General features: G+C 36.4%; 1 protein-coding gene across 1 annotated transcript; it reads left to right on the forward strand.

Annotated features, from left to right (window-relative positions):
- The first annotated feature begins 761 nt into the window (after positions 1 to 761).
- Positions 762 to 1,951, forward strand: LOC138921485 (olfactory receptor 2AJ1-like). The gene is made up of 2 exons (XM_070255630.1): positions 762 to 1,664; positions 1,901 to 1,951. The coding sequence occupies exons 1-2, from the start codon at positions 762 to 764 to the stop codon at positions 1,949 to 1,951; spliced, it is 954 nt and encodes a 317-aa protein (XP_070111731.1).
- The last annotated feature ends 20,482 nt before the right edge of the window (positions 1,952 to 22,433 follow it).

The following is a 22,433-nucleotide window of genomic DNA, read 5'->3' on the forward strand; positions in this document are numbered from 1 at the left end:
TTTAAAATATAAGAGATGTTTCAAGTTATCAATATAAAGTTAAATTGATTTACAGTGCTTCATTATTATTATTTTTTGAATAGACTTAGAAACAATACATTCCATTTTCTTTAAGTTTTATCCAAATAAATATTGCATGAGAAAATGAAGTTCCATGGCCCATTTATTTATTCCTGCATTTCACAAATATTATTGCCAGCCACTGTTCCAGGCATTTGTTTTTTTGCAGTGAACAAAATAAAGATCCGCCATCATCAAGATTAAATTCTGGTGAGTGAGATGACAATAAAGAAAAAATATAGTTCATAACTTTATTATTAAATATGCTGAAAGGTTAAAAGTGCTTTGCAAAAGGAAAAATGAGCACAGTAAGGAGGGCCATGAAACTGGTGTTTTTCATGGGAGCGTCGTGATTAAAACAGTGTATTCAGGGGTAGAGCTCTTGGAGAAGGTGACATTTGGGAAAAGACTGGACTTGAGAAAAGAATATGGAATCAAGAGTTTGTGACTCTACATAGAGCTGGTGCCCACTCAATATTATGATTATTATCACCTGATTCAAACAAATAAATGCACATATTCTTGAACATGCACACTTAAAGCTGGTTGAGAGTCCTTAGACTTTCATGGCAAATTATGCATCACTAGCTCTCTTTTATTACGCAGATATATGGAAACGAGCTTGAGGCTTCCTATACTTTTTATTCCTTTGCTCTTATTTATTTATATTTTTATTTTTTTAGATAATGGGAAAATTTATTATGGGACTTGAGAATCAGACTTACAGCAGCGACTTCATTTTGATGGGACTATTCTTTTCTTCCAAAACAAATCTGCTTTTCTTTTCCTTTATATTGATTATGTTTATTATGACTGTAGCACAAAATACAGTCATGATTCTCCTTATCCACAGAGACCCACCGCTTCATACTCCAATGTATTTCCTGCTCAGCCATCTCTCTTATATGGATATCTTGCATATTTCCAATATTGTTCCCAAAATGGTCACTAACTTTATGTTATGCAGCAGAACTATTTCTTTTGCTGGTTGTGGCTTCCAGATATTTCTATCCATCACCCTCTTGGGTGGTGAGTGCCTTCTCCTGACAGCAATGTCCTATGATTGCTATGTAGCCATCTGTCACCCACTGCGCTATCCCATTCTTATGAATGACTATGTCAGCAGTCTCATGGCTACAGGGTCCTGGCTTGTTGGGACTGTCAACTCCATAGTTCACACAGCTTACACACTCCAGCTTCCTTTCTGTGGCTCAAGAGCTATTGATCACTTTTTCTGTGAAGTCCCTGCAATGTTGAAATTGTCCTGTGTGGACACAACACACTGTGAACGAGGAGTTTATGTAAGTGGCATCATTTTTCTGCTCATCCCTTTTTCCCTAATCTTTGCTTCTTATGTCCAAGTTCTCCTTACTGTCCTCCAAAAGAAATCATCTGAAGCACAGAAAAAGCTGTTTTCCACCTGCTTTTTCCACATGATTGTGGTCATAATGTACTATGGTCCATTTATTTTCACATATATGGGACCTAAGTCATACCACACTCCAGGCCAGGATAAATTCCTGGCCATATTCTATACCATCGTCACTCCCACACTCAACCCAATTATCTACAGCTTTAGGAATAAAGATGTTTTGGGGGCAATGAAAAATATGCTTAAGGGGCTGGCCTGGTGGCTGAGTGGTTAAGTTCAGGTGATCTGCTGCAGGTGGCCCAGTGTTTCGTCAGCTGGAATCCTGGGCACGGGCATGGCACTACTCATCAAACCACACTGAAGCAGTGTCCCACATGCCACAACTAGAACGACCCACAATGGAGAATATACAACGATGTACTGGGGGGCTTTGGGGAGAAAATGGAAAAAAATTTTAAAAAATCCTCAAAAAATATGCTTAAAAATAACTTTATGCATAAAATAGAAACAAATGCTTGATCTGTGTGTTTTATGTATTTCTATATTCAATACCTAGAAGAAATCCATCATTAGTTTCTCCTGAGAAGAAAATTAAAGTCTCCATCTCTCTAAGTATGGAAAGAAGTGGATATCTCCAAACTTTTGATAAAGTTTTCACATGCGATTGCTTTGTAAATACATACCTCAGAGGATGTGCTCTTCCCTCTGAGATCCTAGTTACAATCACCCAAGATTCTTATACAAGGTAAATGATGACAAATGTCTTCTGGCTTATTCCCACCAAAATTTGAAAAATTTGTAAGAATTGTTTTTATTTTTAATACAGCTAGACAGAGGTTATACAACAAATGTATTTCCATAAAATTATCTCTAATTTTGTGAAATGTAGTAAAATTATACTTAAACATGACCAAGAGCTGGGCAGGTATCTAGGATGTCAATGTAAGTGGCTATAATAATATGAATATAATTATTTTATAATGGAGAGAATACTGTATTCATCAGGATATCTACCATGAAGAATACTGAATGCAGAACAAAAATGTCACTTGTCATGTTGTGTAGGTAAGTAGTGGTGTAAAGTCAGAGAGGAGGGGTCGCCCATGGGAGTCAACATAAGAAACAAGGTTTTAATTAACTTTTGACTTTGTTGCATTCTTCTTTGCATTGTTTCCTTTTATATTTTAGTAAAATGGAAATATGAGATCAGAGATAAATTTTTCTTTAATAAAATGAATTTTGTACCTTAGTAACCATCTTTCTATATATTTAGCCCACTGTAGTTACTACTTTTTCCTTTAAATAAAGATTGAATATGTAAAATGTTGAGTTGAGAGTTTCTATCCTATTAGCTTGCCTAGGATATTTTCATAACTCTTAAATTGAGTCATCTCCAAGGTCTACACTTAGTTTTTTCATTATACATAGTGTTGCTTCCTAATGTCTGCTTACTCCACACCCTTTTCCTCTTCTCTCTAGTGACCCATGACAAGATTAGATGCCCTTCCCCTTGAACAGAATGTAACCATGAGTATGTCTGTAACTATATCATGATGATATCATTCTCTAACTTTCTCATGGTGAATTTCTTGAGAAAGGGACTATGTATACATCCTTGTATTTCATATCTTGTAATATTTCCATCAGCAATTAAATGTGAGGCCTACCATCAATATGATTTAATTTTCCATTTAAAATTTGGTGTTTGGATTCCAAAAAGAGTATCCCATCCAAAACTGACATTCAATCATTTCATCAATGATGAAGTTTTCTTTCTGAGGATGCAGTTATAAGATGGGTTACAGGAAATTTAAAAAATATATTCAAAACTAAAGAATAGCACATACTATCTTTGCAGAAAATGAAAGTAAAACATATTTACTAATTTGATAGGAGTGTACTGATACATTTTATATACCAGTAAGTGCAAGATAGAATAAGAACTTTTATCTTCTCCATGAACTCTAACTTATATCACCTTCACTCACCATTTTTAAGAACTCTAACAAGGGGTGGACATGAATTCATAAAAATTGTGACAAAGGTTATTCCTGACCTTAGGACATTCCACAAGACCAACTTGCAACTATCCACAGAGAAGACAATATTGTGAGGACTCCAGAGCATGAAGGTGGAGATGAAGAACCACCCTGAACCACAGAGACAAAAAAAGATGACATTAGAAGAGTAGGACGAAAGTCTACACTCCAACCATTTTGTCCCTTCCCCCAGGCTGGTATGGCATCACACTGAGAGGACCCTTCTGGGCATATGATTTCCTCAGTAGTAAAAAGAAACCCAAAGTAGACATGTATTCTCCCCCACTATCATGGGTCTCTTATCAGCAGGCCCTTTCCACCCTATCTCATGAAGATCATGGAGGCAATCAGCAGGGGTTGACCACTGGATATCAGCTTGTGATGGAGAAGGGAAGTGATACCTCAAGTAGCACTTGGATCTTGTCAAACTGAATTCCTACTCACAGTGATGCATAAATATAAATCCTAACCAGTGGCTATGCACATTTGCAGAGAGAGATGGTAGCTCTGCCTGATGAAGCAAGTTGATTGGCATTTCTGCTTTATTTGGGTCTGCAAAGGTGAGTCTTTTGGGTCTTGAAGCCTGTTCTTCCACCCCATTGATTTATGGAAACTAATTCCAGCTCCAATTACTGCTGAGTGTATATTCCTGGCCCTACATGACAAAGAAGCCTGGTTGTAGCACTTGGAAAGCTGTGTAGCCCAGCAGCACTGGAAAAGCAGAGAGCCCAACCTATTGTACTTCCTGAATAAAGAGCCAGAATTGTGGCCCTGTCTATCCAGGGAATTTGGTGTGCAGCTCTGGCTGATTTAAGACCACAAACAAGAATTTGGAGCCTGTTCTGCCACTTAGCCCAGGACTGGAAGTTAATTCACAGCCCTATTTTATGTAGGGTACAGTCCTCAGCCCGGCTCCAACCAAGAAACCTGGCAGAGCACCCAGTAAGCTGCATGGCACAGTAACACTTGAGCAGAGAACCTGGCTATTGGTTATGGTCATCTGCAGAGCCAGTCTTGGGACCTTGTCTGGCCAGGGTGCTTGGTGCACTGTTATGCCTGATTCAGAACTTCAAACAGTGAGCTTTGCTTGATTTGGAGCCTGTTTACTACATCTCACCCAAGCAAGGTAGCTAATTTAGAGTCTTTCTTACTGCTGATTGTATACCCAGCCCAGCCCCAAAATGAAGCCTGACCAGAGAATCCAGGGAACTATGGTGCTCTTCCTAAAGCCACTTTCAGAAAGGGAATCTAGCCAGTGGACCTGTCAAGTTGCTTCCAGCCAGCAGTGTCCTCTCAACTCAAATCCTAGGCAGTAGCCTCACCTCAAAATATACCCTGACAGCAAGCTCCACTGGACAAAAAGTGCTACCAGATGACCCATGAAGAACCTCAAAAGCTGAGCTGACTTTAAAGGACTATTTCTGCCAAAACAAACATGTAAGTGTAAAAGTGGAGACTGCTGCTCAAATGCATAGATACCATTGTAAGGGGCCAAAGATCACAAAATAACTGCAAACATGAAATCATAAAAGGAAACTAATAAAGCTCCAATAACTGACCCTGAAAAAATACACATTTATAAACTGTCTGACAAAGAATTCAGAATAATGTTCTTAAAGAAGTTTGTTGAAGACAAGGACACACAGCCAACCAAACAATATTGAGAAAATAATATAGTGAAAAAAATGAGAAGTCCAAAAAAGGCAGAGAAATCATAAAAAAAGCAGAAATTATAGAACTGAAGAATACAATGACTGAACTGAAGAATTCAATAGAGAGCTTCAATATCTGACTCAACCATGCAGAAGAAAAAAATCAATGACCTAGAAGACAGGGCTTTTAAAATTTTCCAGTCAGAAGAGCAAAAAGAAAAAGAAAGAAAAGTAGTGAAAAAAGCCCACTGAATGTACGGGATACTACAGAGAGAAACAATATCCACATCGTGGGAAACCCAGTAGGAGAAGAGAAAGTGAAAGGGATAGAACATATGTTTAAAGCAACAAGGGCTGACAACTTCCCAAACCTGGGGAGAGAAACGTACATCCAGATTCATAAGGCACAATGGCCCTAAATAAGTTGAACCCAAAAAGGGCTACACAGACACATTATAGGTCAATTGTCAAATTCAAAGAAAAAGAGAATATTTCTGGAAGCAGCAAGGAAAAGTGTCATGTCTTATATAATGTAACCCCCATAAGATTATTGGCGGATTTCTCATCAGAAACTTTTCAGGGCAGGAGAGAATGCGATGATATATTCAAAATGTTGAAAGAAAAAAACTTAATCAATAATACTATACTCTGCATAACTATCCTGCAGAAATGAAGATGAGAAAAAGATTTTCCTCACAAACAAATGCTCAGGGAATTTATTGTTGCTAGGGTTGCCAAAGAAGAAATTCTATAGGACGATCTTCTAGTAGAAATAAAAGTATTCCAATTAACATTGGAAAAGCATATGAAAATAGGTATTAAACTCCCTATTAAATATAAATATATGGTTGAAGTCAGATTTTCTAATATTTAAGTGGTGGCACATTATACACTAACAACTCTGCTTCAAAGTTAAAAAAACCTATTAAAACATAACAATGATTACAATAATATGTTATTGGATGCACAACATGCAAATATATGCACATTTTAATATCAATAATCTAAAATGTGAGGGGGAAATTAAAGTGTCAAGTTTTTGAATGCTATCAATTTTGAGTTATCAGCTTAAAAGAGAGTGCTATAAATATGTTTCATGTAAGCCTCATAGAACCACGAAGGAAAACACTTGCAGTGGTCATACAAAAGATTGTGACAATGAGTCAAAGCATACTACTACAAAAATCACAAAAAAAGTACTGTAAGATAACAAGCAAGAAACAACAGATCTAATAGCCAAACAACAAGATGGAAATACTATGCCCTGGCCTATTAATAATTACAGTAAACATAAATGGATTAAACTCTTCAATCAAAATAAATTAATTGGTTGAACAACCGAGAAAAACAAGATCCATTGGGTGATGGCTTCAAGAGACTCACTTTCACTTTAAAGATGCATGTAGACTGAGAGTGAAGGAAAATAAAATAGATATGTTCTGCAACTGATATCCAAAAAAAGTCAGTAGGAGTGCTTATATCACCCAAAATAGACTTTAAATCTAAAAATGGTGGAAAAAAAAATAAAGCAGATATATAAGGTTATTATACAATAATAAAAAGAGAAATCCTTCAAGAAAATATAACAAACATAAATATTTATGCACTCAACATTGGAACTCCTAAATATATAAAGCAAATACAGAAAAAAAAAAGGGAGAAGTAATCAGTGAGACGATGATAGTTGGTGATGTTTATACCCCACTATCAACAGTAGCTAGATTATCTAGACAGAGTATCATTAATAAACAGGAGATTTGAGTAACACTATAGATCAAATGGACCTAACAATCATATACAGAACATTCTATCTAACAGAAACAGAAAACAAATTCTTCAGAAGTACCCATGGAACATCTTTTAGGATAAGTCATATATGATGCCACAAACAAGTCCAAACAAAATTAAGAAGATATAATTTATATCAAGTATCTTTATAGAGCACTTTGGTATGAAACAAGAAATCAATGCAGGAGGAGAGCTGGAAAATTCACAAATATATGGAAATTAAACAATACACTGCTGAACAACCAATGGATCAAATAAGAAATTAACAGGGAAATAAAAAGTGTAGCGAGACAAATAAAAATGGAAACACAACATATCAACTTATGAAATAAATCCTAAGCAATTTTAAGAGGGGAGTCAGACGTATAAACACACTCATCAAGAAAATACAAAGACCTCAAATAACCTAACTTAAATAACCTAAATTTTTGTCTAAATGAACTAAACAAAGAAGAAAAAACTGAGCCCAATATTAGCAGAAGCAAAGAAACAATAAATATTTGAACAGAAATAAATATAATAGAGAAAAGTAAAAGAAAAGATTAAGAAAACTGAGTTGATTCTTTGAAAAGACAAACAAAGTTGATAATCCTCTAGCTAGAATAACCAAGAAAAAGAGAGGACTGAAATCAACAAAGTAACTAATGAAAGGGTAGACATTACAATTAATACCACAAAAATACAAAGTGTCTTAAGATATTACTACGGAAAACTATATGTCAATGAAGTGGACAACCTGCTGGAAATGGACACATTCCTAGAAACATACAACCTACTAGGGCTTTTAATTGTTCAGTGATTTTTCATGGTTGCGTCAATCCTCTTACTTGTTATTGAGCTGTTCAGATTTTTTATTTTGTTTGTTTCTTCCTAATTTAGTCTTGATTGTTTCCATTGATTTGAGTCCTGAAGTATGGGCTCTTCATTTGCCTGGACTTTCTGGTCAGGTTTGCTTGTCAAGCATGACTAGGTACTATACTCAGCAGTAGGAAGCACTATGAACTGGGTTTATGGCCTGGGCAGGGTGGGTGGCAGAATGTGCTCCACAGATGGCATGGCTCTGTTGGGGGCATCTTAATCTGGCAAAACTGCGGCCTAAGTTCCCTGTCCAGACAGGGCCACCAGTTTTGCTCTAAGGATAAGCAGACTGGCTGGCTCAGTTCTCTGCTCATGTGCCACTGTAATCAAGGCTGTAGGATGGGCTACATAGCTCCCTGGATGTTCTGCTTTGGTTTCCTGGTCAGGCAGGCTGAATACTGTATCAATCAGTGAGTTCGGCTGGCAATTATCTTATTTGCCAGTGTGGGATCATAGAACATGCCTGAAGGCTGGCAAGACTTGTTATTTTGGACCAAATCAGGCAGAAATTCACATCAAGTTCAATGGCCAGACAGGACCACTGGCTGCCTCTGCAAATGGGAAGAGCCACTTTTAGGGTCTCTGCTCAAGTGCTGCTGGGCTAGAAAGCTTCCCAGTAGCTCTGATAAGTCGTCCAGATAGGGAAGGGCGGGAGGTTACCCTCAACAATAGGCATGGGTATGAATTAGTTTTTCTACTTTTGCAAGGGAAAAAAAGAGGCACCAAAACTGGCATGGCTCTGGGTCTCAAAACAGGAAATACTGTGCAAAGAATTCATTGAGTAGAGAGGGCCAAAAATCTGGCTCTTATTCTGGGAAGAACTGATGACCACACTCTTCATTTGAGTGCAGCTGGGCTATGCAGCTTCTCAGGTGCTCTGGTCAGATTTCTTGGTTGGTAGGGCTAGGGCGATACACTCACAAGTAGGTGTGACAATGAAGTAGGTTTCCTGCCTGGAAGTGGATGCAGAACAGTCTCCAATGTCATCAAGGCTCATTGATCAGTGTCTCCTCTCAGGCAGAACTGCATGCTGAGTTCCCTGGCCAAATGGGGCCTCTATCCTTGCTCTGCCATCTTACAAATCCACTGGCCAGCCTCTCCACACAAGTGCTGCTGAGAATGCAGGTTTACAGGTGATAAAGTCAGGCTTTCTGTTTAGCAGGCCTAGATGTGTTACTCAGCAGTAGGTAGGGCTATAGGTTACTTTTCTTGCCAATATGCAGTGGCAGAACAGCTTCCAAGGCTGGGAAGGCTCATTGTTTGTTTTTTAAAATCAAGGACAACTGCCCACAATTTTCCTGGTCACAGGGATATACTGTCTTGTCTTTGCAGATGGCCAAAGCCACTGGTTGAGATTTCCACTTGGGTGCCACAGTGAATAGAAACTCAGTCAACCACAATTTGAATGCTGGTTGCTGTAAGCCCTTCTACCTTTCTTCCTCACAGTCTAATCTCCAGCATTCAAGCCCCACATATTATGTTCAGATCTCTGTGTGGGAATACTCAGGTGAGCATACAAGAAAGTGACCCACAATTATGTCAGAGCTGGATGTCCACCTTGGGCACTATTTCTCCCACCAAGAAAAGTTAATCCACAAAGAAATCAATGTGACACACCACATTAACAAAATGAAGAATAAAAATCACATAATCATCTCAATAGATGCAGAGAAAGCATTTGACAAGATACAGCATTCATTTATGATTTAAAAAACTTCAAATAAAATGAGTATAGAAGAAAAATACCTCAACATAATAAAGGCTATATGTGACAAAACAACAGCAAATATCATTCTCAATGGAGAAAAACTGAAAGATATCCCTCCAATAACAGGAACCAGACAAGGATGCCCATTGTCACCACTCTTATTTAACATAGTATTGGAAGTCTTAGCCAGAGCAATCAGGCAAGAAAAAGAAATAAAATGGATCCAAATTGGAAAAGAAGTGAAAGTGTCACTATTTGCAGATGACATGATTTTATATATAGAAAACCCTAAATAATCCACTTAAAAACATTTAGAAATAATAAATGAATACAGTCAAGTTGCAGGATACAAAATCAATGTAGCAAAATCAGTTTCATGTGTAGACACTAACGAGGAAGTAGCTGAAAGAGAAGTTAAGAATACAACCCCATTTAATAAAGGAATAAAATATTTAGGAATAAACTTAGCCAAAGATGTGAAAGATCTGTACACTGAAAACTATCAAACTGTTGAAATAAATTGAAGAAGACACAAAGAAATGGAAAGATATTATGTGCTCTTTGATTAGAAGAATTGGCATAGTTAAAATGCCCGTACTTCCTAAAGCAATCTATAGATTCAATGAAATCCCTATGAAAGTTCCAACAGCATTTTTCACAGAAATAGAACAAGGAATCCTAGAATATATATGGGACCTCAAAAGACCCTGAATAGCGAAAGGCACCCTGAGAAAAAAGAAAAAAAGCTGGAGGTATCACACTCCTTGATTTCAAAATGTGCTACAAACTTATAGTAACCAAGACAGCATGCTACTGGTACAAAAACAGACACACAGATCAATAGAACAGAACCAAGAGCCCAGAAATAAACCACACATATATGGACAGCTAATTTTTGACAAGGAAGCCAAGATCATACAATGGAGAAAATAGGGTCTCTTCAGTAAATGGTGTTGGGAAAACTGGACATCGACGTGCAAAAGAATGAAAGTAGGTCATTATCTTATAACATGCAAAAAATCAACTCAAAATGGATTAAAGACTCTACTGAAATGTCTGTAACCATGAAACTTCTAGAAGTAAACATAGGCAGTACGCTTTCAACATTCGTCTTAGCAGCAGTTTTTCAAATACTATGTGTGACTGGGCAAGGGAAACAATAGAAAAATAAACAAATTGGACTACATGAAACTAAAAACCTTCTGCAGACCAAAGGAAACCATCAACAAAAGAAAAGACAACTTAGCCATTTGGAGAACATATTTTTAAACCATATATCAGATAAGGGGTTGATACCTAAAATATACAAAGAACTCATTCATCTCAAAAACAAAAAACCAACAATCATATTAAAAAATGGGTAAAAGATCTGAACAGAGATTTCTTCAAAGAAGACATACGGGTAGCCAACAGGCATATGAAAAGATGCTCAACATCATTAGCTATCAGGGAAATGCAAATCAAAACTACAATGTGGTATCACCTTGAATGGTCAGAATGGCTATAAATAACAAGACAGGAAACAACAAATGTTGGAGAGGATGTGGGGAGAAGGGAACCATTTTTTACTGCTGGTGGGAGTGCAAACTGGTGCAGCCACTATAGAAAGCAGTTTGGAGTATCCTCAGAAAATTAAGGATAGATCTACCATATGACCCAGCTATTCCACTGCTGGGTATTTATCCAAAGAACTTGAAAACACAAAGGCATAAAGATACTTGCACCCCTATGTTCATTGCGGCATGATACACAATAGCCAAGACTTGGAAGCAACCTAGGTGCCCATCAAGGGACAAATGCATAAAGAAGATGTGGCATTTATATACAACGGACTACTACTCAGCCATAAGAAATGACGAAATCCAGCCACTTGTGACAACATGGATGTACCTTGAGGGTATTATGCCGAGTGAAATAAGTCAGAAGGAGAAAGTCAAATACCATATGATCTCACTCATAAGTAGAAGATAAAAATGACACACACAAAAAACACATAGCATTGGAGATTGGACTGGAGGTTACCATTGTGGAAGGAGGGATGTGGGAGGGCAAAAGGGGTGATTAGGGTCACATGTGAGGGGATGCACTGTAATTAGTGTTCAGGTGGTGAACATGATGTAATGTATCCAGAATTTGAAATATGATGTACATCAGAAAAAAATAAAAATAAAAAAAAGGACAAAGAAAAGTTTAAGCTGAGGGAGCCCTCTTGGTGTGGCTTTGTGCTATCCTGGGGGAGGGGAGATTCGGTCAGAAAGGAGCAACTTCTCTTATCCTTCTATTGTGTGGTCTACAGGTATGCTTCTACCTCACCCCCACATTCTAGAATGCTCACAATGGTGTCTTGTCTATGAATAATTGATAGATGGTCTTGAAGAGAGGAAGTAAGTCAAGAATGACCTCTGTCACCATCTTGATGTCTCTCCTCCAGGACAGTAGCTATATGGAATTTACATGTATGAGTGGAAGTGCTGATTCACAGGATATGAAATGCTTGTGGGTATAAAATAATTCCAAGTGATTTTCATAATTATAGTAACAATTTACATGCACAAAAATATACAACGTCCTGATGACCAACACCTTCTCAAAATTCAAGTGAATATTTCTAAATTAAAATTTAATGTTTACATTGTATTCCTTATGTGTCTGGACGATTTAGGTTTTACATAAAATGTCATTGACACAAATTTGCAAATTGAAATTATACTCAGAATCAATCAGGGAAATAAAATAAATTCATAATATATTGAATGAATAGTACATCAAATACAATTTTAAAATCTTAAAGGATTTAAATACTATCTCACGCTGATATCTCCCAGATCTATAACTGTTGGCCATGCCACTACCTGAAGCATGTAACCCTTTTGTCCATTTGTTAGCTTCAATTTTTAGTTTCCATCTATTTATTTTTAATTTTGGCCTAATAATTCTATATATTCTTGATCTCTTATTAAAGTAATTAAAAATTTCATAATGTTCTCCAGTATTTTACCTGTTTTCATCTTGGTTTTTAACAGAATTTTTAATATGCATTCAACAAATACAATGTCTAGATGTAAATATTCAATACAGTTACTATGGAACCAGTTATTTTAAAAATATACATTTTTGGCAAAAAGGAAGATTTATGTACAGTAAGTTTACAAATCATAAGATAAATCATCACAAATTGAATGCATCTGTATGAAAGTAATAATTACCAGCACTTGAGAATGCACCTTAGACCTCTCCCGTTCTCTACTCATTCCTTCTTCCCAGTAGGAACCACTATTCTTAGTTTAAACAAGATGATTATATGTGTATTTTTTTTGAAATTGGATACATGGGCTCCTATCATATGTACTTATTTGTATCTGTTTTTTCACTTTGTGTTATGTTTGTGAGATTTTCTATGGAGTTATTTTTAGCAGAAATTCATTCACTTTAGTTTTGATATGATATTTTCATTTATGAAAACATATGACTTATTTAAGCATACTAATGCAATTGTTATAGATTAGTATTAATTTTTGGCTATCGTGATAGTGTGAACATACTATTTTCCTTCAGTGCACATATGAATGCATTTCTAATTAGTATGTATCTAAGACTGGAGTTGCAAGTACATAGTCGGTGTATGTAGTGCAAAAAAGGTAATCCAAGACTATTTAAGACATGGAGGTAAAAAAAGTTAAAATAAAATAAAAAATAATAATTATGTAAATTAATACAAAATGTAAAACAAATAACTACATCAAAGTGATCAAATTCTAAACAAAAGGAAGACACTGTCAGAAAAATTACAAGCCATTGAAAAGAAATGAATTGTTGTAACTAACGGAGGAGTGTACTTTGTCCATCAATTCGACTAAAAAGAGGAAAAAATGTAAATTCTCCTCCAATTAGTACATTAATTTATTATAACCTCCCAATATAGTTCTATCACTTTGTGTTTCTGTGTATGGATGAGCATGTGTGCATTTGAGTGTACAAATTTATTAGCTGACTATAGAATACATCAAGTAATGCAAAAACCAAGACTAGATTGAAGAAAATTTTCTTCCAATTTCAATGAACTAAAAATATTTATTCTATTGGACATAAAATATTATAAAACTACAATAATTAATGTATTTGTATATTAGCATTAGGGTAAACTAAAGGAATACAATAGGAAATCCATAAATAGACCACATATGTATTGATAATTAATTTATGACAAAGTTGCTCCTGTAAGGCAATGAGGAAGTGTTACTGTTTTTAACAAAATCTAGGGGAACAATTATATAGCAATATATAAAAACAGACTTTTATTTCACATCATATCTAAATTTTAAAAAGAAACCAGATAGTCATAGATCTAAATATTTAAGGAACAACAGTAAAGCACCATGAAGACAACAGGCAAACATCTTCATGATCTGAGAGTTGTAAAACTATTCTTAATTACAACAGAGCAAACTAAATACAAAGACCGATAAACTGGATTACAGTAAAATAAAGGGGCTATGTTGATCAATGATTTGTTTAAAATATGCAAAGCCATCAAAATGTAAAAAGCCACACCCAATCTTTAAAAAAGCCTCACATCTAGAATATGGAAAAACTCAATTTATCAACAGGAAATGTCTAAATCTCAATAAAAAAATGAACAATAACCTCGAAAATGCCTTTACAATACAGCCAATATTGATGCATAAAGGACCTCAACAGCATTAATTATCAATGGAATTCCAATTATATCCACCATCAGTTACTGCTTCAAACTCAGCAGAGCTAATGTTAAAAAGATGAAAACTCTTTTTAAAAATTGTAAATATATAAAGAAAATAAACTCATTTACCTAAACATAAATGTTTGCATAAACATTTTAGAGTAGCCCTTTAGTGTTATCTTGAAAAGTGAACAGTGTATACCCTATAACTTAACAGTTTCATTCATGAGTATAGATTTTAAAAATTCCTGTAAATATTCACCAAAATACATGGAGAAGTATGTCTCAATAACATGATCTGTATCATTTCCAAAGTGGAAATTACTCTACTAGCAGTGGAATGGATAAATGAATAATTCTATATTAATTCCATAGAATATTCTGTGTAAAATAAAAATTTTAAAACTGGTTGCTAGACAAAAAACATATAGATGAATCTCACAAATATGATTTTTGAAAAATAAACCAAATACAAAATAATATATGCTACATGATTCCACTTATGTCTATTCTAATCCATAGTAGGGCAGACTAGACTATAATTTTAGAAGTCAGCAGAGGGAGTTAAGTCACCAAGAGGGCAGAGCAGGAGACTCTTGCTTCTGTACCCCACAAAGATCAACAGCCAGACAGCTACCCACGACCAAGAGCAGCTCTGGAGAGCTCTGCCACCCACTTAAGAAACTTCAGCAACACTGTTGAACAAAAAACTTGAGAAAAACCACACAAAAAGAGAGGGACGGTAGTCTCATTTTGCCTTCATTTTTCCATCACCAAAGCCAGGATTGCTCAGTGCCCATAGGCACTCCCTGGTAGAAACAGTTCCCCACACAGGGAAAGGGAGAGTAGGGTGAGAAATCTTCTCCAGCCTTTGGGCCACTGCAAAGAAGCTCCACTTCTGTTTTGCCCTGCCCAGAAACAGGCAAGGCTGAGACATATAGAAATGGCTAGGAGCAAGGAGGAAGGGCAAAAGCTGCCAGTAGCCACCACCCAGTGAGAGTGACCGCTGTTTCCAGTGACCTCTACAGAAAAACCCAAGTTTCACCACTGAAGGAACCAACTGCCAGCCTAGCTGCCATAGGCCCTCTGAAGGTTATGCCATCTTCACCCCACATGTATTTACATTCATTGAGATCAGTTTTCTCAGTCCCTCCCAGCTCCCTCCTCCACCTCCTTACCCCTGCTGGAACCCAGGAACCTCACCTGCAGCCAGCCCAGGCCTCTGTGACTGTGTAACTTCAATATACTACCATAGACCCATATGGCTGAGCACTGCTGCCTAACAGAAGTACGGGGTAGCCCCAACAGCTGTGCATTTGCACACTATCTGTCTGAAAGCTGTCATACGTCTCTACTGCCATTAGCATGCCTGGGATGAGAATGTGCAGCCACTAGATATCATGCCAACAGTCTGGGCTCGTGCAGCTGCTTGTGGGCCCTGATCCGGCCTAATGGTCTATCACTGGCCTGAACCACTGTGCTCACCTTTGGCTAGCCCTATAAAGTATGTTCCTGCACACTCACAGCCTAACCCACTCCACCGACCTCCACTGAGGTGTGCCTGTGGCAAGACCCAACAACAACAATACTGATAGCCAGGACACCAACAGCTACCAGCATGCCTGCACTTGTTCCCTGTCATTAATGACTGCATGGTCAACAGTATGATATGTGGGTTTGCAAATGGCCCCTGCCACCACATAGGCACCTGAAGCTGTTCCCCATAGCAGAGCGTGTGCACACCACTGCCTTTGGCCGCTACCATTGATTACACTAATCCCTAGCCCCTAGACTTGCAGGTACTGCTGAGGACCCATATATCCCTTAAACCCACTGCAGAGACCCTACAACAGTCACTAAGAACCGCAAAATCATTTACGCCATGGATCATGGTGGCCTGAGTACACAAGTCGCCATGCCTCACAGAACAGGTGTTGCCATATGCTCATGCACTTGGCAGCCTTAGTTTTTGGACTTGGGGTCACAGCATGCTTCAGCATGCCCTCACCTGAAAGGTGAGTCTTCCCTAACCAGGATCAGTCCACAAAGCCTGGAAAGGTGACAGCTTCCTCAAATACTTGGACACCTATGCAAGCAACGCTATGTGGATCAGGAAGAATCAGTGAAACATGACAACACCAAAGGATTACAACAAAACTCCAGTAACTGGACTCAAATAAATGGAAATCCAGAAAGCATCAAAAAAACAAAAGAATTAAAAATAACTTGAGTACCAAGTAGTTTCACACAAGTTTTGGGATTATTTTTTCTACTGTGAAAAATGCCACTGGAATTTTGACAGGGATTGCATTGAACATAGATGGCTTTGGGTAATATGGACATTTGAACAATATTCATTTCTACAATTCATGAACATGGGATATCCTTCCATTTCTGTCTTCTATTTCTTCTATGTTATTATTGTCATTTTCAGTCTACAGAACTTTCACTTCCTTGGTTAAATATATTAATATGCTTAAGTTTTTTTCATAATGGGATAGTTTTCTTTATTTATGTTTCAGATATTTTGTTTAGTGCATAAAAACATAAATGATTTGCCTGTGTTGATTTTCTATCCTGCAACTTTACTGAAAGCGTTGATTAGTTCCAACATTTATTTGATAGAGTGTTTAGGATTTGCTAGATATAAGATCATATCATTTACAAGGAAAGACAACTGTACATCTTCCTTTCCAATGTGGATGCCTTTATATCTTAGTCTTGAATATTGCTCTTGCTATGACTTTCAGTACTTTGTTGAATAAGACTGGTGATAGTGGACACCCTTCACTTGTTCCTGATCTTAGAGAAAAACTTTAATTATTTTTGCCGTTGAGTGTAATGTTAGCTATGGGTCCATTGTATATGGCCTTTATTATCTTGAGGTATGCTGCTTTTATGTCCAAATGATTGATGGTTTTTGTCACAAGAGGATGTGGCATATTGTTAAATGCTTTACTACTATCTGTTGAGATAATTAAATATTTTTCCTTTAATTCTATTAATTTAATGTGTCATGTTTATTAATTTTACTATGTTCAACCATTCTTGCATCTCAGGGATAAATCCCAGTTGATCACCATATCTGATCCTTTGAATGTATTGTTGAATTCAGTTTGCTAATACTTTCTTGAGACATTTTACATCTATATTCATCAAAGATATTGGTCTATGGTTGTCTTTTCTTGTGTCCTCATCTGGATTTGCTAAGAAGGTGAACCTGGCCTTTTAAAATGAGTTTCAGAGTGTCTCCTCCCCTTCAAGTTTTTGGAACAGTTTGAGAAGGATTGATGTTAATTCTTTAAATGTTTGGTAGAATTCACCAATGAAGTCATCTATCCTGAACTTTTCTGCATTGGAAGATTATTGTTTACTGATTCAGCCACCTTGCTAGTTATTGATTTTTTCAAATTTCCTATTTCTTCCTAATTCATTCTTAGCAGGTTTTCTGTTTCTAGGAATTCATACATTTCCTTAAGGTTATCTGATCTTTTGGCATAATTATCCACAGAATTCTCTTATGACCCTAAGTATTTTTGTATTTTTAGTTGTAATGACTACTCTTAAATTTCTGAGTTTATTTATGTGAGACTTTTTCTTACTCTAGCTAAAAGCTTATAAACGTTATTTATCTTCCAGAAAAACCAGCTTTGGTGCCATTGACTTTTTTTCCTTTATTGCTTGGTCTATATTTTATTTATTTATGCTATGATCTGTGTTATTTTCTTTATTCTGCTAACATTAGCCCGATTTTTCCAGTTCCTTGAGGTGGAAAGTTAGGTTTTTTATTTGAGGTCTTTCTATGTTCTTAATATATCCATTTATCACCATACTTTCCTCTCAGAGTTGCTTTGGCAGTTAACTCATAGATTTGGGGGCATTGTGTTTAAACTTTTATTTCTTTCAAGATATTTTTATTTCCCTTGATTTCCTTTTCCCTTGATATTTCAGGAGTGTGTTGTTTTGTTTCCAGATGCTTATAAATTTTCCAGCATTTCTCTGCTTGTTGGTTTCTATTTCCATACACTGTGGTTGCAAAAGATACTTGATATGATTTTATTATTACTAAATTTTCTGAAATATGTTTTGTGCTCTATTATATCATCTATACTGGAGAGTGTTTCCTGTGCACTTGAGAAGAATGTGCATTCTACTTCTGTTGGATATAATGTTCGATAAGTGTGTATGAGGTCCACTTGATCTAATGTATTTTTCACAAAGTTTCCTGTCTATTTTCTGTCTGTATGTTCTATACTCTGCTGAAAGTAAGAGTAATGAAGTCTCCTACTACTATTGCATTGTGTATTTTCCCCTTTAGATATGTTTCTATCTGTTTAATATATTGAGGCAATCCAATGCTGGATGCATATGTATTTACAATTGTTGTATCTTGTTGATGAATTTATTTCTTTTTTTATTATATAATCATCTGTGTTTCTTGTTACCACTTTGGCTTAATGACTACTTTCTCTAATATAAATATAGATGCCACCACTTCTTTTCATTTCCACTTGTATAGAATTTATTTTTTCACTTTGAGCTTATGTGTCCTTAAACCTCAAGTGAGCCTCTTTTAGGTATCATATAGTTAGGTCTTGTTTTTTAATTCATCCGGGTACTCGGTGTCCTTTGATTGGTAATTTAAATCCATACATTTAGAGTAATTATTGATATGTCAGTATTTCCTAATGTCTATATTCATTGGTTTCTTGTTGTATTGTATCTCCATTGTTTCTTCTTCCATCTTTGTGACTACCTTTGTAAATTGATGATTTTCCATGGTGGTGTGCTGTCTTTTCATCTTATTTATCTTTTGTGAATCCACTCTAGGTTTTTGCACTGTGGTCACCATGAGGCTCATATAAAACACCTCATAGATAAAACAATTCATACTAAACTGAAAGTAACTTACTTTCAACTGCATACAAATGCTCCAATCTTTGACTCTTTCATTTTACATATTTGATTTCACAATTTACCTCTTTTTATATTGTGTATTTTTAACAAATTATAGTTATTGTAGTCATGTTAATACTTTTTCTTTGACTTTTATACTATAGTTAAGTGGTTAACACAGCATAACTTTACCGAGTTAAAGTTTTCTAAATCTTGCTGTATATTTACCTTGATCGTTGTGTTTTAATGTCAATGATTAGTGTTTTTTAATGTCAACTTGAACACTTGCTTCAACGTTTCTTTCAAGGCAGCTCTACTGTGATGAACCCCCTCATCTGTTGTTTATCTGGGAAAGTCTTCATTTCCCCTTCATATATGAAGTATAACTTTGCTGGAGAGCATATTCTTGTCTGGAAATTCTTTTTTCAACCCTTTGGATGTGTCATTCCACTCTCTCCCGGCCTGGAGTGAATATGCTGAGAAATCTGCTAATAGCCTAATGAGGGTTCCTTTGTAGGTTAAAATATTTTTTCTCTGGCTGCTTTAGGTATTCTCTCTTCATCTTTGATTTTTAACAGTTTTAGTATAGTTTGTCTCAGAGAAGATAATTTGGAATAAGATATTGGAGTGAACTGTTACTTTCATGATCATGGATGTACAAGCTCCTCTCCAGGTTTGGGAAGTCCTCATCTACTATTATTTTTAAATAAATTTCCTGCTCACTACTCCCTCTCTTCTTCTGAAACCTTATTCCAATATTTCCACATTTGATGAATTTCAATATGTCATGCAGGCTGTCTTCACTTTTTTTGGTTGTTTTTTTGTTCTCCTCTGTTTGGGTTATTTCTAATTTCCTACCCTCAAGCCTACTTATTCTATCTTCTATTTCATCCACTCTATTGCAGATGCTCTTAATTTCAATTTTATTTCATTGTGCAGCTCCAGAATTTCTGCTTGATTCATTTTTATAATTTATAGTCCTTCTTCAATTTCTCATATAGTTTCTCTTATTGAACATTTCTAGTATTCAATTTCTCTTATTGTTTTCCGGATTTCACTGAATGGTCTTTCTTTGCTTTCTTGTAGTTTACTGAGTTTTTCCAAAAAGTTATTTTGAATTCTTTATCAGTGAGATCACAAAATTTCTTTCCTTTGCACTAGGTTATTTAAGGATTATTGTTATCTTTTGTTGATGCTGTGCTTTGACTGTTAATGTTCCTTGTAATTTTATGTTGGTGATTTCACATACAAAGTAGCAGACATCTCCTCAAATCATTATTAAGTGTCTGACTTGGATATACTATACAATGTTGCAATTATTTCCAGGTTTTCTCTTACCTTGAATGGACACACCCACTCCACGTATTGCTCTCTCTTGTGGTAGAATTCTTAAGCTTCAGTGTTTTCTCTAGTTCTTAAAACTCGTCAGGCTTCGTGTCAGAACCCTCTCATTTGTTCTGTAGAAGGTGGAACTACAGCTCAAGTTTCTGTTTTTTCTCTTGCCCACTGAATCTGCTCCATTTTTCTGACAGTGCCTTATTTACCTAAACTTAATCTCCATGATCCATATGAGAGTACACACAAAGAGGCAGCTACAGATTGGAGGAGGTGTAAGTTTAACACTTGGGGCATTGGGGGTATCTTCAGTCCCAGTTGGGTGAACTTTGAGGGAAGTTCTTCCAGAGACTGGTAGGGGGGATTCCTACTGAAGTCCTGAGTAGTCAGTAGAAATTGTTTCCATCTAATACTCTTTGATATACTTATCTGCCTCTTCTTGATCTCCTCCCATTATGAAAGTCCTGCCTCAGTACTCTGTGTGCTGTGGGTAAGTACTGGATGTCTTCAGAAACATTTCACACAGCTTGAGTGCCCCAACACTCACTTACTACTCTGCATTTTCCCCTGAGGAAAAGGTCAATGCCAGCTAGTTCAGCCCCACACAGTGTCATCTTGGGAAAGGGTGGTAAAGGCAAACTTCCTTTTCTCATCCATCTCCTTATACATCCAAGATCATGTATTTTCTGCTCCAAAGACATGCTTAATCACCCCTCTGGAAGGCAGAATTTCTATAAATTCTCATCTGGGGATTTCTGCCCAGGTCAGCTGTCTCCAAGTCTTCCCCAAACATAGCAGCCATGAGTTGGGGCAGTTTCACTAGCTCTGGCTGGTTTTGCAGACTATAAAGTGGGCTGCCTGCCTATTACCGGATTCACAGATAGATAAGATTCCTCCTGGTTTTCGTGGTGTATGGTTCTGGATCCCACATCTTCCACGGAGATACATTTGTTAAGGAATGTATGCCTAATTAGTCGTTAAAAAAAGAGGAAAAAATGGAGGAATGTTTTATGTTGCCATGTTGATGATATTACTCTTCAAACAAGAATACTTTAACCAGCAATGTTGTCCTTTAGAATAGATGGTGACACAAAAACTATCCCAAACAAACAATGTCTGAGAGGGTTCAGCAACACACCTCTGTTAAAAGAAATGCTGATAAAAGTTCTTTAAGTTAAGTGAGAGGGCACTAACAATTTTCATAAAGAATAAACAACAGACACTAAAAATTTTCATAAAAATTTAAAAACACATTGGTAAAGGTATATGGTCAGAGTCAATATTTTAATACTACATTATTGGTGAAGTGTTAATCACTTAACTCTACATAGATATGGAAGAATAAAAGTATTAAAAATAGCTGTAGCTGCAATAATTTGTTATGGATACACAATATAAAAAGAGGCACAGAGTGACATCCAAAACATAATAGGTAGAGGGTGATAAAATTTTTGCATGCAATTGAATGTAAGTTGATATCAGCTATACATTACATTTTATATCAATATTGTAACAGAAATATATACTTGACCATTTAGATGACAAAAATACATTTCTCATATATATTTGGTCTTTGTCCACAATTCCTGGCTCACAACTCCCCAAACTCTAGGAATTTTGGAAGATATTTATGGAGGAGAGCCATGAAGGTGTATTTTGTTATATTAATAAGGTGACTTTTGGGCCTTACCTAAGGATGGGGGCTGGATGTCAGGAGACTTCACCAAGTGATTAAAGGAATGGAAGTTCCAGTCCCAGTCCCAGACCTCTGAGGAGGGCAGCTGAGCTGAATATTAACTTCAGTCTCCAATGGCCAAAATGTAATCAACTATGCCTATATAATGAAGCCACTATAAAATCCCAAAAGGTCCGTGTTCAATGAGCTTCCAGGTTTGTGAACATGTGGTGCTGTGAAAGTGGTGAGCCAGAGAAGGCATGAAAGCTATGTTCCCCTATCCTTCAGAACATACCCTATGCATCTCTTCCATCTGGATGTTAATTTGTATCCTTTCTCATATATTTTAAT

The sequence above is a fragment of the Equus caballus genome, chromosome 30 (genome assembly GCF_041296265.1).
Source record: "Equus caballus isolate H_3958 breed thoroughbred chromosome 30, TB-T2T, whole genome shotgun sequence".
Taxonomy (NCBI): Eukaryota; Metazoa; Chordata; class Mammalia; order Perissodactyla; family Equidae; genus Equus; species Equus caballus.